This window comes from Pagrus major, chromosome 4 (genome assembly GCF_040436345.1).
Source record: "Pagrus major chromosome 4, Pma_NU_1.0".
Classification (NCBI taxonomy): Eukaryota; Metazoa; Chordata; class Actinopteri; order Spariformes; family Sparidae; genus Pagrus; species Pagrus major.
In genome coordinates, this window is record NC_133218.1 from 23,221,315 (window position 1) to 23,240,120 (window position 18,806).

At 40.8% G+C, this 18,806-nt stretch overlaps 1 protein-coding gene across 2 annotated transcripts in view; it reads right to left on the reverse strand.

Moving 5' to 3' along the window:
- Positions 1 to 18,806, reverse strand: part of dennd5a (DENN/MADD domain containing 5A) — a 38,834-nt gene that overhangs the window by 6,864 nt on the left and 13,164 nt on the right. Inside the window, exons 3-16 of one of the 2 annotated variants that reach the window (XM_073464336.1) lie at positions 18,030 to 18,139; positions 16,539 to 17,235; positions 11,220 to 11,407; positions 9,427 to 9,738; positions 7,946 to 8,161; positions 7,609 to 7,843; positions 7,066 to 7,149; positions 5,807 to 5,957; positions 5,579 to 5,672; positions 4,371 to 4,502; positions 3,682 to 3,834; positions 3,482 to 3,569; positions 3,307 to 3,394; positions 465 to 593 (exon numbers count right to left, since the gene is read on the reverse strand). In XM_073464336.1, the coding sequence (XP_073320437.1) occupies positions 465 to 593; positions 3,307 to 3,394; positions 3,482 to 3,569; positions 3,682 to 3,834; positions 4,371 to 4,502; positions 5,579 to 5,672; positions 5,807 to 5,957; positions 7,066 to 7,149; positions 7,609 to 7,843; positions 7,946 to 8,161; positions 9,427 to 9,738; positions 11,220 to 11,407; positions 16,539 to 17,235; positions 18,030 to 18,139 (2,677 nt within the window). The remainder of the gene's footprint in view (positions 1 to 464; positions 594 to 3,306; positions 3,395 to 3,481; positions 3,570 to 3,681; positions 3,835 to 4,370; positions 4,503 to 5,578; positions 5,673 to 5,806; positions 5,958 to 7,065; positions 7,150 to 7,608; positions 7,844 to 7,945; positions 8,162 to 9,426; positions 9,739 to 11,219; positions 11,408 to 16,538; positions 17,236 to 18,029; positions 18,140 to 18,806) is intronic. The other variant, XM_073464337.1, reaches the window with a different exon arrangement.

An 18,806-nucleotide genomic window follows, 5' to 3' on the forward strand; every position in this document is an offset into this window, starting at 1 on the left:
AAAACAAATATTAATGCTTAGACTATCACAATTAAATCATATTTGTTATTTTCGAATAGTGAAGTTCCTCAACAGTGTCATCAGCATGATGATGCATTCATTTTAATTCAAATGGATGACAAAGTGAGTCCTGTTTGATGTGAGGTAGAACAAATGATAAGGTAAGGTCACAAAAGGCAGACAGAAACCCCCCTGACCCAGTTCACCACTCAGATATTAATTATGCAGAAGGCTGTAAATTATTTACGTGGCGGTGGACAAACGTATGATGCTTTGAGATTTCAAAAGAGTTAATGTATTATAAATGGGTAGATCACACGTCATCCTAATTTCATATGAGACAGACATTCCTCCAGAAACACAGACAGAAGGTCAGGATAAGAAAATACAAGAGGTGGGAAAAGAAACTCAGTGGTACTTTTACTGTTTTGAGGAAAGTGTGACTTTTGTGTCATTTTGCTCACTTTGTCAGCTCATGGTCAGAAAGCAGCTGCTTCAGGTGTCTGGAAAGCAGCTTCTTCTCCATGGAGAGGCGGACCCAGGCTCTGGCTTTACCCACATCCGTCTTGATCTCACTGATGTTCTGAATGTGTCTGAAAAATAAACAGACAGATCGAGAGGTTCAGAGGAGCTCAAACACAAACACAAACATCAGGATGGCTTTTTTTAAAGGATTCTTCTGAGATAACACAGGAATGGGCCAAAATCACAAATGTCTTCTGATTATTTTTAGTGCACTTGGATCTTTGAGCTATCTTTTGATAAATCGATAATTCTCAAGTCTATAAAATACAGGGTTAGTCAGCTTTTTAGGGGTAAATTTTAAAAACTATTCAAGCACTTTCAAGGTACCTAAACCAACAATTTCCAGACTCTTGAAGCCTTTATTATCACACGAAAAATAAATTAAGTTTACGTAATTTCCTGCAACAATCAATGTACAGTACATTGTCACTTGGTTTATTTTACAAGCTGTTCATATTAACTTTATCATATTGACTTTTACTTTATTGATTATTATATGCTCGCTCTTTTCAATTCCAAGAAATAAACAAATATGACAATTACAAGAGTGATTGTGTAGATGAAACACCTGATTATGTTGAAAGTCAAGCATTTTTTTCAAGGATTATATTCAAATTCAAAGTATATTCCTAAACTTAATAACATATAGTTAAAATCAAGCATTTTTCAAACTTTTATAGTTTTGTATGAACCCAAAGTGATGTCATAAAATGTATTGTTTTCTCCAAAGAACAATGCAAAACCCAATGAAAAAAAACAGAGAAAAGAAGAAAATCTTCACTTTTGAAAAGCTGTGGATATTTGACTATAAGAATTACTGCCAATTATTTTCTTACACTCACCTTACCAACAAATCATCTCGGCACTATAAATGTTATTCTCAACCTCAGACTTGTATGAATATTATATCATACAGTAAGTCTGACTTTCCCCAACATTACCCGCCGTGAGTCGCTCTCATGACCAAACAAACAGCCCAGTGCGCCTCTGCTGTGGCATTTTTAACCACACGCTCGGTCCCATGTCATCGCTCGGAGCCACTATCATGCCTCTGATGTCCAGACACATTCCCTTCCACTCCACCTGTGCCATAAGCTCGTCTGTTAAGAGCTCCTCTACCTTCCATCCCCCTCCCTGTCTCCACCCTCAACGCTAGCTCACACCAAGTAACCCACTTTTCACTTGTCATCTCCATGGCAACGGAGGAAAGCATCTCGTATATTCAATGTTATATTTTATCCTTTACCTAAAAAAACACAGGGTCGCACAGATCATCTCTAATTAGCTTAAAAACAAGGCTAATTAGTAAAAATATTTGCCGTCTGTGAAGACAATATTATCAGTTTTTTAAACCTAATTAAGGGCTAACTGATGGTTTCTTCTGAGCACCCTGAGTTGACCCCTCCTCTCTTCTCAGTCAGACTGGTGGGGGGTCTGGTAATTAGGCTGGAAGTAACGTGCTGTTATGCGCCTCCTTCCCGCAACACAAGCCCTGACTCCTCAACTCTGTCTGGGTTACAGTAGATGACATGACAACAGTGATGTCTGCTATGCCATCTCTCTCTCTCACACACACACACACGCACGCACACGGTGTTAAAGCATGCAGGTGTCTTGCAGAAGCTCTCAAGAGGCACTGAATGCTTAGTGTTTAATATAAATATACTAGAGTAAAACAATTTGAGCAAACGGGGGCACCAGGTTGGCCTGAGGGTCTGGGACAGTGGTCATGTTGATGAGAGAGGACTTTTGCTGCACATCTCCTCCTCCCTATTTCCCCTGATGTCCAGTCACATATCTCACTATTTGTAATCTAGTAAGGCAAAGAGGTCCCAAAACACTTTAAAAAGAGGACAGAGCTTTTTCTGAATCAAATGGAATAACTCTTGGACTTACAAAACATGTATCATCTTTAGAGTCACTCTTGAAAACTCACTTTTGTTGTATGTATTTTATGTATCTCATGAGTGAGATACATAAAATACATACAATAAAAGTGAGATATACATGTGAGACAACATGTTAAAAGTCTGTACCATTATCTAAAATGATCATGTGTTTCTGGAATGCTAGTGGTACAAAATATTTATGTTGTGGTAGTTTGGATGTTTCTGTTATTTAGATTTTGACTGATGAAGTAGAAGTTGTAGTTTCTCACAGCAAACTGTTACAGTGGCATTCCTGCTTTCTGAAGATATATTCTGCACAAGACTCACTACTTAACAGCAGTTTAGTTTACTTTTAAAGTCCAACTCCAAAACAAATCTACTAAAAACTATAACTTATAAACTGAAAAATGTCCCTTACATCTAATAAACTGTCTAAGCAGCTGTATAGAGAAGCCCTTGTTTACCTAAAACATCAGATCTCAAGTTTTTTTTTGGTCATTGAACCAAAACAAACAAACATTTTGTCTGAGGTATAAATTTGTTCTTATGTTGTTGAACAGACTCCTCTTCATTTGTGAAGACACGAGTGTAAGAATGAATGATAAAAACAATTTTACAGATGATTTTACTGGAATAAGTTAGGTCATTATTATTCATTTTGACCCCCTGAAAATCCTTTGCAGATCCATAGATCCCACTTAGACAATCAGTTACCATAGGATTGTTAAAGCAGTTGTTTGACAGCCTACCACAAGGGGGCAGTATTAATCCAATTTACTTTCTTCTGATAGCTACCAGCAGCTAATAGATTTCTAAGCCAGCTTTGTGTACACTGGATTAAATCAGGCGAGACTTCATCCTTTATTGAGCTCACATCTAAAAACCTCCTCACCTCATGTCCTGGATCAGGGAGACTTTAAGAGGGGCCATGGCTGATACACCACCATCAGATTTGCGTCTCTCTGTGTCATGAATGAACCCTGGTGTGTAGAAGAAAAGGAAGTTAAGCACTTCACTCATTTGTTCATGTAAATTTGTTCATCAGGTGAACAGATTTCAGCGTTTACCTGGAGGTCCCAAACCACCTGGAGTTGCACTTTTCTTCTCTTTGCTCTCCTGATAGTGCAGCAGGTGGGACCACAAGGCAGATTTACCCTGAAAGAGAAAACACAGATAAGTGCCATTATTTTCTCTGAGAGCACTGTATGTCCTCCGGCTGTGGAGGATCAATCATGTGAGATGGTGTTGATATCATTTGTTTCCTGACCTGTTTAACCTGCAGCCCGTGGCTCCAGATCCTCTCCAGCAGGTCACAGAGACTCGCAATCAGAGTGTTCTCCTCAACGCCGGTGATGCTGACCTCCCCATGGCCCAACTCCACGGCCTCCCGACCCATCTTCTCCACCAGCATACGCTTGGTCTGCAGGGAAACAAACGCACGTAAACTGTTGTTGCTCAAAGTTCTGGTGACAAAGCACTCAAACAAATAATATTGGACTTTTTCTTACTTTTGTGCAGAGAAAACAGAAGACTAATGTACGTAAACACAAAGCTTAATTTGGTTTTGCATGTTTTTCTGTTTTGTTGTCATTTCAGCAACTCATCCTTTGTGACTACTTTTATTAACCAAATACCCAAAGGATCAAATTTAAGCCTCAACCAGGAAATAGTAAATTGATTTGTTTTTAATAATATCTTTATTTGCATTATATATTCTTTATTTATATTACCAGTAACTTTCTTCGAGGTTTGACACCATAAAATGTGTATTTTTAAAATGAACAGCGTCCACTTTAAAATGATTCATAACTCAATATAGACATTTAGAAAGTTGGCCATAACTCCAAATGACAAAGTTTCTTCACTAACTTCATGTGTCTGAAGCGCTCATTGAAAGTGCTGTGTAGACTTTCTGCACATGTAGAAATGTGTAAAGCAGCAGAGCTATACACAAACCTTGTTCCTGCACTCCTTCAGCAATCCTTCCACAAATTTCCAGTTAGTCTGAGCGATGACAGAAGGCGACAGGTTGGACAGTTTGGGCTGTCTGATGGTCGTGCCCAGGTTTCTGGCCTCCTGGATGTACTTCTAACAAAACATGGAGAGGATTCAGTCAGCAATCAGCTAAACAGAGAAATCAACTCAGCTTTCTGGTGGGCTCGCATGGTGAAGGTTACTACGGAAGAACGAGGAATACTAGAAAAACTACAGTTCAATCAGTTTCAACCTTTTGTCTTTCTGTTCTGGGACTCCAATGACACTTTTAAACGAAGTTTACTATAGCTGTCTCCTGAATTGTTTCTACCTAATGGTTGTTTCATCTCATCTAGTCCTGCTGTTTAAATTCTATTAGATTTTTATTTTTCTTCTTTTTTTGTGTTATCATAAATAATGGTTGTCTATTTTTATGTTACGCACTTTGTGTTGCATTCTATGCATGAATTGTGCTTTATAAATACAGTTTTTAATTATTATCATCATTATACAAGCAGTGATCCTCGTAGTAAAAATACAAGCTAATTAGAAAGATACCAGAATTGAAAGATTTGCCCTTGATAAGCATGATTTATTTTTCTTTTAAAAAAAACAAACTTGATGTAATAAAAGAAGTACAAATATTAAGCTTCAGTTGACACAAACACACAACAACATTTTCTTTTCTTTTCATTCACTTTCATGTTTATAAGTTCAAACATGACACGTCCTAGAAAGTGACGTGGATTATAAGCTCGGCTGCTGAGGTGAAGGAAGCAGAGGGAGGTAAAGACCACACAGGTGGACAGGTCAGTGTTACGACTTAAAGCCTCACAAACTACCAACACATACCACATCCACAGTCACCGACTTTAGACAGGGCTTGAAGGACTGCGAGAGCCAGTAGTAGTCAAGAAACAGCAGGAGCTGCAGCTCCGGAAACAAACACTCTACATGCTGAGAGTGTGTGAGCAATGAGTGCAAGAGAGAGGCGGAGAAGAAAGACAAAAAAAAAAAAAAAAGAAAGACAAGTGACCAGAGGTGTGAGAGGGAGGGGCGGGAGAGCAGACAAGATGGTGAGAGCGAAGTTAAGTAACAGGTCATGCAAAATGAACCGAGACAACAAAGCTCAGGCAGTCAATCTGTGTGGAAATGAGCTGAGAGAAGAAAACAGCGCGGCGACCTCTCACCTCCCTCTGGTCGTTGTCTAAATAAAGGTGCTCAGCGTGCTGCTTCTGTCGATCCCTCCTCCTCCACTGGGCCGGAGCGCTCCTCTTGGTCCATCTGTGACACAAAACAACTTCGATCAACTTCATAGAGAAACATCATGAAACCTCCATCAAGCTCAGACTGAATTAAGTTTATTTGAAATAAATTACAGAAGTATTTTTGAAGTGACAGTAATGCAAGATATTTACTTGTTGCTGGTGGGCCCCGTGGAGAGCACGTCAGACTGCAGTCGGGGGAAGAAGCCCTGCTCGTAGCGTCCCTGACCGATCTTCATGTCCAGCAGGTGGGGATGCAGGGCGGTGTGGTCGATCTTTGAGACTCTCATCTCGATGGCTTTCTCTGCGTGGGAGATGTGGGGTGAAATTAAAGGTGAGGTCTGCTGTAAAATGACAGGATGTTTTCAACATGTACATCTTGTTAATTTGCCCAAATCTTAAAGCTTTTATTGTAAATACATATGTAATTAAGTGTCTGACATAACAACATGTCTTTGGCTTTGCCTAAATCTAAATATCAACAATTTATGTGGCCATCTAATCTAAGCATCTCCTCTACTGGTATGGGAAGATTTTTCTGGATGATTATCAGACAATAATCCCATAACCATCCAAAAAAGAAATATCCTTTCCATTCACATAAACAAATCGCATAGGGCTATTCTTACATGAAATATCCCATTGTCTTTTGTCTTTTCTCACCAAACATTCGACTAAGATTCTCATATTTTCCGTAGCCAATTGTGTCAAGAAACAAGATAACTATGACAAAGAATCTGTAATTTGTCTTTTAGTAAATGACTGACGACAGAGGGAAGAGAGCAAGCTGAAAACCAAAAAGACATTTCCTCCCAAACACCCACAGATCCCAAAGAAGTGACAGAATAAAGGCTCAGAACAGATGTTCTTTTTCTATAAAGAAACCAAATCAGACTCGTCCGTGAATGCAGCTAGAGACGGTGATTTTTATGATGCATGATTACTCTCAACCCACCCACACACCCATGAGCTTGAAGAAATACAATAGACCTGAAATAGACAAACAGAAAGTGTACGATGTGCACAAGATGAAAGCTGTGATTCGCACGTACAAAGATTTTATTCCCTGAAAAGAGTTTATTAACACCCATTCACCTGCATGCTCCAAGGTATCAGCTCACCACCATACAGATCAGTTTTATTTGTTTATAAGATGATGTTCACCAAGCTTGTAAATGGAAATGTATGCAATGCATCAAGGATCTCACAGCGGGCTCTTATTTGTAAGTGTTGTAAATAAAACATAAATATCTCCAAACATTAAGGTTGTCTGTATAAAACGCTGTTATAGTGTTCTGCTTTTAAGTGTTCAAAGGAAGTCCATCAGTCCTCTATGAGTGACCTAATGCATTGCACACACATTCACAGAGCTGCCACCCAGTGACGTTTGAGGTAACGAGAGCAAATATTACGAGTCTTGTCGTCCTCGAGCCCGATGGCATGAGGTCCAGGAACGACAAAATCGGCTTTTTCATATCGCTTTCTAAGCAGGTTGTCTGCAAACAAGACAGCAATTACCAGTCAGTTAACTAAAGAGAGCAAAACTCCAACTCTGTCACAAGTTTACACCTTCAAATTACTTTGCGACCACCCTCATTCGGAATTAAATTAAAGGAGTTTTAAGGGACTTTTAATGTCTTCTTTAATTACATTCCTGACACTTTAAATTGAAAATGTTTTGGCTTTACAAAGGCACGTAATTAAACATTGCAGAGGGCCATTTTCTTACAATCTTAGGTTAATGCATCATGGTGAAGCTATTCGTTTTCAAACTAAAACCTGTGGTTTTCCTCAGGATTAAAGGTGTTTATTCCAAGACATGGACAGGTCCACGGAGCTCAGGCATATTGATATATTTTAGTAAAAATATGGTGCTCTAAAAGCAGTCCAATTATTCCATACCCTTTTCATTTTCCTGAATTTCAGAAGGATCTCAAGGACTTTTTTTCCCTTACCTGCTTCTTCAATGTTTGTGCATTTCTGGTACATAGAGGTGCGCAGTGTGGGAGTGCGGACATTCAGCATTCTGATCTTATCCACACGGGAGTCAAACACCCGCAGTGTGTGCTCCTTCTCCTCATCATCGTGACAGAGGATCTTACAGTCAATGAACGAGGCAAACATCTGCGTCTCCAAGAAACGTGACAGGAAGGGCAGGTAGGGCTCCGGCTGGTCGGACAGGAAGGAGGCCTGCAAACACATTTAACATTTAAAAGGTGCGATACAAAGTCATATAGAAAAATAACACAATCTCCACACTGTGCTGTTAGCGAACTAACAATCACACTTTACCTTGTCAAAGTTCTGCATCTGGTCTCGATTGGTGAACCAGGACTCTTTGTCGTGGCTCGGCTGGATGACAAACACCTCATAGTCTGCGAACATCTGTGTGAACCGGTTAGCGAAGACCTCGCGCACCTGGATGTTGAGCTGGTGCATCTTCAGCTCCTCCTCATCACACTGAATCCGTCCATCCTTATTGCTGCTGGCATCCTCTCTCACCTCCAGCTGATTTACACAATTTAATAACACACAGAAGAAAATTTGACAATAAAGAGAGGAGAAAAAAAAGGAGTGTGAGAATAAGTCTGACGAAGAAAAGAAGCAGAACTGTTGATATTTCTCATGTTATCTAATCTGACTGTTGTCACAGGCTGCTGATGACGCAGCAGGGTCATGGGAAAGGAAGTCAAGGACGTTGGTTTTGATTGAGGACCCAAAGCAAACTGAAACACAAGCTCTATTTTTAGCATGTCAGTAGGTCAGCTGGAGAGATGCCGGCTGTAGGGGGCTACAACAACGCAGAGCAGGCCCACCAGTCCAAGGACAAGACCCAAGAATCTATTTTATCACTACCTTGTGCTCAACAGCAGTGAGTTCAGATAAGAGGAATCATCAAGTGAGGTCTGACCTTGTAGCTGGAAAACTATACACAGACTATGAGCTAATCCGTTCAGAGAAAGCTAATGCTGGCCACCAGTGCATAAGCTGATTAGCCTGCACATACAGAGGCTTTCTCTAATTAGCAGCTAATTCATCCCTCTATCAGTCTTTAGACGGAGTATTTCATTCAAATGCGAAATGGAAATGAGGCCAACTACATCTGTTGATGTCAGTGACTTGAAAAGGATTTCTGTCATCGAGGCTGTGATACATCGACCAGCAGCATTTCAGAGGAAACTGTTGAGCTGATGTTTTGAGCTGATGAAGCAAAACATCTTCAAGACTCCACACGGCTGTGGGTGGCTCTTTATTAGCTCACTGTTCTATCAGCATGAACCTATGTGGGTTATTAAAAGGGACAGTTACAGAGGAATCTATTCAATATGATTATTTTGGAAAAAATCCCCATAATTATTCAAATATTATCAAGATCTTCAAAATCAAACCAAACATTTTCTCAACAACATGTAATTTATTTATGTTTTACACAGCATCCCAATGTTTTCTGGGCATCAGCGTTGTCCGTGCATTGCAATGAAACTGCCGACTTGAAGGATTTAAAAATTAAATATTTGATTTTACATTGAATGCATTCATCATTAAAACTCAAAGTTTTGAGTTATGGGGAATCAGGGAAGCCTGATGACCTAAGTGGCTCATACTGAGATCACACTTATCATTGAAATGATCAGGCTTGGTGAAGTTATGAATCTTCTGTCATATAGAACTTTTTGTATCTACAGTAAAACCTGAGAACTATATGAGGACAATATGAGACATGATCTTTTGTACAGCCCATTTTGAACTCATGCGATGACATCACATCTCACCTTCTCCAGGCTCACACCCGTCCTCTTGACCAGCGCCTGCAGTCTGGCGATAGTTTCATTCTCCCTCAGCAGGTAGGAGTTGAGAGGCGAGGCCAGGTTGCCGTTGCGCTTGTCAGAGACCATATCGACGGATCGGAAGCCCCGGTACTTGGGCTGGCTGTCGCTGGAGTGAATGTTTCCCTCCGGAGACACGCCGAAGGACATGAGCACCTCTGAGATCTCCTGAATGAACTCGAGCTTGTTGGGAAACTGGGGCAACTCCTCTGGCAGTTCAATGAAGTGGTTATCGATGTCCACAAAACACAAGTTAGCCTGGAAGGAAACAAGGAGCAAGATAATTAAGAATGAAAAAGCATAAAAACATTGAGGCTAATGCACAAAGAACACATTCAACAATAACATCAGTGCTACTAGACCTACAAGTCTACCTGTGCTAATGCTAACAGGTCTATCAAGTCCTAACAACACTATTACAAAGTCTATTTTTATATCCCTTCAGTTTTGATAGCTCACCCTCCTGATTAGCCTGACAGGTCTGACAGCCCATTAAATGTCTGTCTGTATATAAAATGGGAAGCAGACAGAATTGTACCTAATGAGCTAACTCATGACTAAAAACTGGCACACCGTGCTGAGAGCAGTGCCTTGAAATACCCCTGTACATTGAGAGCACAGTGCAGGTTAAAATATCTGGAGTAACTAGACACTTGAAAGTGCAGCCACGAGAGGAATGAGAAGAGGAAAAACTGTCCACCGTGACTCGTGTCAGCAGTACAACAAAGACCTGACCTATGCAGAGTGACAATAATAAACCTGCTTGTTCAAGATATAGCAAGCATGTTTATATGCACAAAGAAAATTAAGGACCAGGGTTCACTAAAGAGACAGTTCAGCCCAAAATCAAAAACACATGTTTTTCCTCTCATACCTCTTATACATACATATGAAAAACTCAACAGCAATGTCTCTTTCCAGAAAAGATAACCCGGTTACTCAAGATAATCCACAGTGTTTGTTGTGAGCCATTTCATGCAGGAGCTATTTTCTTTCCATGTCAATGCACAGAAGGAAGCCTGCATCCTCTCATGGTTAAAAGGCTAGTTAAGCTAGCTACTGTTACAGGGCCATTAATGTTTACATCCGACGCTGTCACAGGCACAAGTCTCGAGTCTCTCAACCTAAGTAGATGAAAGCTTCCTTCTGCACGGTGATGTGATTGACGATTGTAGTTCGCTAGAAAGGAAAATAATTCCTACACAAAAATGCTCACAATAAGTGGTCATGTGTTGTTGGATTTATCAGAAAAAAATTGTTTTTCCAACTGCGACTGAGAAAATGTTGGTACATGAGTTGCCGAGTTGATACCATATGATGCTGCAACAGGGCAAAGGAAAGTGAGAAAGTCTGTTGATTATCTTGAGGAAATGGTTCATGGCTTGCTCAGTTAGCTTAGTTAGCTAGCCTTTCATCCATGAGTAGATGCAGGCTTCTTCTGTGCAGTGATATGGAAAGAAAACAGTTCCTACATGAAACTGCTCACAACAAGGTCTGATGGTTATCTTGAGAAACCGAGTCATGATTTCTGCAAAGACATGCTGCTGTTGAGTTTTTCAAATGTATTGAGCAGCACAAGCAGAGCGCCATCCCGTTCCATGATATTCTAAAGAAGGCAGATATCTCTGTGGCTGATATCTCCAAAATTCGGGAACTCACCAAAGACATCTAGATGGATAAATAAAACAAATAAAGAAAGTTCAAACTCAATATGGGAACACAATGCTGTGTGCTTGTACCTCCTGCGGCAGCTCTAACTTGGTGCGGTCATCCTGTCCGTTGGAGTGGAGGCCCATGAGATACGGCACAGGAGCGTCCAGGAAGTGGAGGAGGGAGGCGGGCAGAATGGGGACATACACATGCTGCCACTGGAAGGGGAACATCAAGGCTGTGATGCTCTCTGCAACCGTCATCAGCCTCTGGTAATCTGTTTCACGCACACAGAGAGAGTGAAGGAAAGACTGTGTAAGAGATATGTGCCCGCAGTGTGTATAAGGTTCATTTCCTGACTTGATTATAACATTAAAGTTATGGTGATTGTAATGATTCTGCGATGACTTGTGGTTTTCCTGATTCGTTTCGACAGCACAATCATCAAAATCTCCACAAGCAAATGGCTGTTCAATGATGTGTTATTTCAATATGTCCTGGACCAGAGTTTTTAGTGTTTTCAGCTAAATTTAAAGCCACAATGGGGCAGTGGTTAGTTTTCATAAAATCTATTATCTATTATTCTAAATGACTAAAGTGCATTTTTGAGACAAAGCCTGACATTCAAATGAGGCAAAAACAGGTTGCACAACTCTTTCCCCACGTTTAATTTCCCTCAAGGTTCTGGCGTACACTGGTTTCGTTTGATAGATGCTGTTTTTTCTTCTAAACAGCATGTGACAGAAAAGTTGTGCAACACGTCTCATGTCTTCAATGAGATTACATTGTTTATGCCTCAGCTCTTCTGTTTGCACATGATAGCTAATCCTGCTGTGTTTGCAGTAACTACACATTTCCATCCAAAAAAGTGGATGAACATGACAAGACAAGAGGAAACGCCCAACTCTAATACAGTGTTAATTTTTAGTCTGGCTGTCTTTGTTATTCTCTGTTATGAGAATGTAGGAGTGCAGTGAGAGATCAATGACCGACCTAAAAGGAATTAGCTGTGATCACACGCAAGCTGTGTCCAACTTTAGGGCGTGGATCCTTATTTGCAGATCAAATCATAACAAGCAGATATGGCCTGACTTTAACAAACAGTTGCAAATGCTAGTTGCGGAGTGGAAGTATAAAGTATCAGAAAAGCGACATACACAAGTTAATTGTGCCTCAAAATTGCTCTTAAATAGTACTTGAATAAACTGTACTTAGTTACATTCCATCACTCTGATAAAATTCTAAAAATTCTTCTTCATTTTTGGTCTCTGTGAGTTTCTGAAGTCCTCTGAAGGCCCTTTGGAGGCTCCAGACTCTGAACTGTGACACAGCTCCAGTCAGCTGGTCCTGTGGCTAATGTTAAATTCCTTTCTCATGACTCCATGAAGCACTCCTTCATGTTCAGGCTTTCACACTTAAGTCAACTGGTATACACACAAATATGTGTCCAGTCCTCCTCATCTGCATTCTTACTCTATCATGTTGACGCGTACTGTACATTCAGCAGCAGCCCTGCCTCTCCTGTTATGGTGCCAAAATAAATACCATTCCTTCATTTGGTCATGTGCTGCTCCATGAGAAGAGGCTCTCACCCCAGCCTGGGCCTCCCCCCCTCGTCCCCCCTCTCAGCAGGCTTCCTCTCCCAGGATGGGGACAGGAATACTAACATCAACCGTCTGTTCTTAAACTAGGCCACCATAACAAGAAACCAGTCACAAAGAGTCAAGCACTGTTGCTTATACATATATATATATACAGGTGCATGGCAGCATTTTGAAGAGACGCTTGAACGATTCAGTTTACATACTAAGTGCAAATGTGTGCAGTACAGCAGGCTAAAAATACTATGAACACACAGAAGTGAAACTTCTTCAGATCTCAGTACTTCACTGATTAAATAATGTGTCGGACTAAACGTGCTCCATGTTCGTTTAAACAGCTTTAAACTAACTCCCCTCCAGTTAGTTAGAACTGACGAAGCCTCTTGGATGAGAGGTGAAACGTCTTCCAGAAGCTGAAACAAGTCCAGTTGCCTACGATACAGCACTTAGAAGTACCTCCAATAATTGAGGCTTCACATTCTGAGTAATTAATATTTTAGTTCAGGAAGAAGTGAAGGGAAAAGCCAAACAGCGAAACTCTGACTTGTCTTGCTGGTTGTCAGTGCAGAAGTCCAGTTCTTACAATATGTAGCCTAAGCCTGCAACATTTAATTATTTTCATTATTGTATATTATTGTGTATTCATATGTTTTGTGTCATATGACCAACAGTCCAAAACCCAAAGATTTACTGTGCAAAATGAAAAAAATAAATAAATAAAACCTCAGCAAATCCTCACGTATGAGAAGGTGGAGCCTGAGAATGTTCTGCAGTTCTTCTTAATAAATCCACAAACAATTATCAAAATAGTTTTCTGTCAGTCAACTTTCCTATCATATATTTGAGTAAGCTTTTCAGCTTTGGTCAAAACGACATCATTTATATAAGAGATATTGCAGCATAAAGACTAAAATGGAAACTGATAATATGTGGTTAGAAGCTGCAACTTAATTTCTTTTAAATCACTTCTTAAAACCCACTTCCTTTTAGTCTTTCTATTGTTTTATTCTTTTCACTGTTCTTATTCTTTATATCTTAATCTTATTCCTCTTATGTGATGTCGTCTTTTTATCGTCCTTTAATTGCTTTTATTTGTATTTAATTGCTTTTTATGTGTTTTTGTCTTTTTTTATTGCCTGTATTCCTTTGATTTGTATTCATTCTTATTGACATTTTGTCATAATATGAATAATAAAATTCTCGTTAGTCTGGTCTTCTTTCTGTTTGGCTTGACTGTTTAGAGTTTAGTCTGTTATATTACCTTCCTGAGTTTCGTGCTTTTGCTTTGTCTGCCAGACTGTTTTTAAAGGTGCTATAAAAATAGTTTAAAAAAGTTGTTCTTGTTAAACAACCACCATTGCTAATTAAAATCTATCTGACGTGACTCAGACAGAAGTGTCTACGAAAGGGGAAGGTGTCATGAAGTTTAATTTGCGTCTTGTTTAGTCACATTCGTCCACTTCCTTCCTCACTCTCTAACGTATCCTCTGATGTTTCCTAGGAAGTTATACCACAAGGCAACCAAATGAAATGCGCCGTTACCTTGAGTAAAATTAGATTTTCTTGGTTTGATTAATGTTGGAAACATTTGGAATAATGTAAGTATGTAATGTAATGTAACATAATATATATAAAAGGTCGAGTAATTTCTATGCTGAATATGCTACATATTATATCTTTAATTTCAGATGAAGCATCTCGGTGCCTCAAATGTGCGTTTTGTAACTGCAACGTCCTCAGTTCACACCCAGATCCCCCTCTCCCCTCATCTCTACTGTCACTCTCAGCTGCACAAATCACATAAAGACTGAAAAATCCTGTGAAATAACAATAACAAATAATGGCTTCCAGTAATTGCAGCGTGTCACCATGGTTGACACATGATCGACACATGATGAGCTTCCTGTTTGAGAAAGACGGAAGAAGCAGCAGACAATCTCTTCTTTTAAGGCCTCATGTTAGAAATACTGGCCAGCGTCTTTTTTTTTATTTATTTTTTTTAATCAGAGTTTTTCTGGTGCTATTTTTAGCACGTAGCACATACAGTCCTTTCGTTATTTGCAGAGCATCCCTCTCCTCAGTGTGTGTGTGTGTTTAACAGCGAGGCGTCTTTCCCGAACAGTCCCTCATTTCTTCTCAGTGGCATATTGCCAGGGCTTAACTCTACACAACACCCTTCACACGTTCTGCAGTGATGAGCCTCATGGGGGGGGGGGGGGACGACAAAGAGGCATGATGTCACTTCCAACCAATAATAATCATCCTGCATCACTGCTATCCTCCCTGTCTCCAGGTTGCCTGGCAACACCACAGCTTTCCCCCTTAAGAGCTTCTCCCCCCCGGCCCCTGGCGTTTTGTAAACCATTTGCCTTCTCTTGCCATTGTAATAGATCCAATCACAACACCAGATCCAGCACCCTTAAATGATTTCCTTTCTTCACCTCAAAAACACACACACACACACACTCTCAAAATGGTGAACAATGACATGAATGTCACCTTTCTGAATTATTACTCTGCACGTCAAAGGACTGAATGGATTAATTTTATCTTTACTGAGCTGTTATTCGTAATAAATAAATACTAACGAGGATCAAGCTCCCAACATTTTCGGACTGAAGTGGGAATAAAGATTGATTATCAGACTCTCTCTGTCTGTGTTTTGCCTAAAGGATGAATAACAAATACGAGTCACAGCTACCAAAAGAGGGCCGCTTAGCCTCGCAGCTTAAAATGTGCAAACAAGAAGGACCTACACAGCAACTCACACACAGACAAACACACACACTTACATGTGAGTCCTGGTAGAAGGAGCTGCCTGTGGTGGGTGAGGGGGCCGACATTTACACAGGCTAGTACACTGCACACTGCATCACTTTAATGGAAACACTCAACAGGTTATGTAATCTCCTGGATAAAAGTCCCACCATGCATATCAAAAATGTGTCGTAGCCTAAAGCTGTCGTTTTTTGTTCGTCCAGACATTTTTAAATCCTCAAATTTCTGGTCAGAGTGGTTTTATGGAGATGTTACATTTCCTTCTCAGTGTACAAAATGAAACAGACCATAACAGTGAAGACTACGTTGAGTTATGTTGTTTCTATTAAGCTCTAAGGAGCAAACTCATTCAAGTAGCAACTGGGGAATGACAAGATCACCATCAGGTAAAAAAGAAAGACTTTTCTCAAGGATATTACTTTTCTAAGCTTCTCAGGGTTCAGTGAGGGAGCCAGTGTTCTCCATCAGAAGTGCTTGTCGGATGGTCGAATAGCCTCAGAAAACTCCCACACACTTTCTTAGCTGTGTGTGACCCTTTCTGAAACTTTCTGAGAACCGCCAATCCAGAGATTACTGTGCAGGTTTGTTGTGGAAATATTAAGTCAAGTCATCCTTCCACCTAACCAAAATGTATAAACAGGGAGGAAAGCCTTGAAGCTACACCAGCGTGTGTAACCAGGTCCCTAGACATTTTCTAGCCTCATGTCCTGACACTTCATAGATCCTCCAGCTCCAGGGAGACATCTCTTGAGACTCTACTAACAGGATCACATGACCTCACAATTCCCCCCAAAACAGCTGCTACAGATAATGCATGATTTTCTTCTTGTTTTCCCACATGCAGCTCTTTCGAAAACACCTACAGCGTTATTGAATTGTGTCCATCCGTCGCAGGATTTCAATGTAAGCCTGACTACTTATCTATTTGTTTTTACAATATGGTTGTATTGTAAGCAGGATGTGGAGGTACTTGTAATCAATCCATCCTAATGGGACATCGAGTGTAACAGGAGAAGAGCAGCTACTTACGCTGTGAGTAGAGCAGTATCTGCATCTCGAGCAGGGCGCAGGTGAACAGCTGCAGAACGTTCTCCACCCCCAGCAGATTAAACATCTCACCGATAGGAAAGTCAAAGAGTGGCAGCTCAGATGTGCTCGGCCTCTGGCACACCACCGGCCCGTAGACGCCTGAGAACTTGAGGGAGCGCCCGGAGGGTGGCATGGGCACCTCGAAGAGGATGTTGTAGATGTAGCTCTCCAGCGGGAGGGGCGGGGGCTGGGGGGAGGAGACAGCCTGGTGGAGCTGCTGCAGTACCTTCCTGCAGGCCTGAGGGAAGGCCATGGGTGTGATCAGGCAGATGCACTTCGACACGTACAGCGTGTCACGACTGATGTCGTACGAGTTGAACCGCTGCAGGCGGGAGATGGCGGGTGCCGCGTGGAGCATGGGTCGAGTCTGGGAGTGTTGGTGTTGGTGTTGGTGTCGCTGGTCCTCGGGTCCCGGCGGCGAGGTGGGGGTGTGCAAGATGTCGTACTGCTCTGCATTGTGCATGTGGTAAAGAGTCTGCATGGCGCTGCAGATCTGCTTACTGGTCACCTCCTCAAAGAAGGTGAGGGCGAAGCCGTAGGTCCGAGAGCCATCCTCTCTGGTGATGATAAAGGAGTGAAACTGAGGCTCCCGAGAGTCGACCTGCGTCCTGAACGCCAGACCTTTTGGCATACAGAGCTGTGAGAGGACAGACGGACAAAGTATGAAAGGGTTGAGAAAGATATTAGAATAAATCAGAACCTATTTCAGTGTTGAAAAGGGAAGTTGTTAAGCAGTTGAATGAGCGCATATTGCAAAATTCAGTTGGTGAAATGTATTTAGGGCCAACTTTTTTTCCTTAAAAATATACTCAAACCAATGAATCAATTATCAAAATAGCTGGAGATTAATTTAATAGTTGACAATTAATAAATCAGTCAATTGATTGCTGCAGCTCTAGCCTAGTGCGAGCCTAGCATAAAGTCTGGTCCAGTCCAAAAGTTCAAAATGCCAGCACCTCTGACCTGATGTACTGTGTTTGTTTAACAACACAGTTATGCAAAAGTGACAATTTGAAGTTTTAGAGGGAGTTACGCAATTACTACACAGACACGGCTGGCTCTTTTACAAATTACTGTCCAACAAACAATACATAATGTGAGATGCTCTTAGGCGTATTAGGTGACAGAGCCAGGCTAGGTGTTTTCCCATGTTTCCAGTCTCTATGCTAAGCTAATCGCCTCCTGCAAGTGTTAAACACTTCCTTTGATGATCCGAAGCAAACAAACAAAATTATTTACTGATATTTTTTTTTCCTACGTGTTCGTATTGCAAACACCAACTTAATGTGACTTTGATACATTTTCTGTATGAGATAAAGGAAAGATACTCATATTAATCATATTAATTTGTTATATTAATGTCAACACTGTCATACCATACTATTATTCTTAAAGTACAAAGTGAGTGTTATGACTGTATCGAGATCGTACCATGCCAACTGCATCCTGGTCGAATGGATTCCACTCGACATTTTCTGGAAAGTGTGCTAGAACTTTGGATTTAAAGGTTCTCCGCAATGGACTCTGCTCAAAATTCTCACCTGGAAGTGAAACAAACAGAGAGAGGAGCAAAAACAAAGAAGATGGGAAGCCGTTAGCACATGTTTCCAGATGTTAGATGGAGGAGCAGAAGAACAGTCTGATTGGAAGCAGGTTTAAAGTGCCAGGCGCAACTGGAGGAAAGAGCTAGTCAGCATGTTTGTCTTGAGAGGAAGATTGTATCGCATCATATAAAGCTGTCATCTGCATCCTGCTTGAGAAAGTAAACATAATAAAATATTCAAACAGGCAGCATCTAATACTACAAAATTGATAATTTATCAGACAGGAAAACAAATCTGATTTAAGGATCTTAATGCTTCCTGACAGCTTTAATGGCAATACAAAGAAACACACAAAATAATCAACCATAGAAAGCACAAATTGAGCTGATTTGAACCCAGAGTAAAGCAGAAGTGATGCACACACCAAGGCAGTACTGAAAAGTCATTCAGAGTGTCGGGGGGAGAGTAAACATTGACCAAGCAATGCCAGCACAGGCAGCACTGGATTCTTGTGTGTGTGTGTGAGAGAAAAACAGAAGCAGTGATTGTCAAACATCAGCTCGTTGTTCAGCTGCTGATCAAGGATGTGAGGGAGAGGGAGGATGGGGGAAGACAAATTAGGAGGAGGGTGCGCAAAAACAGAAAGGGCAAGTCCCCACACCTG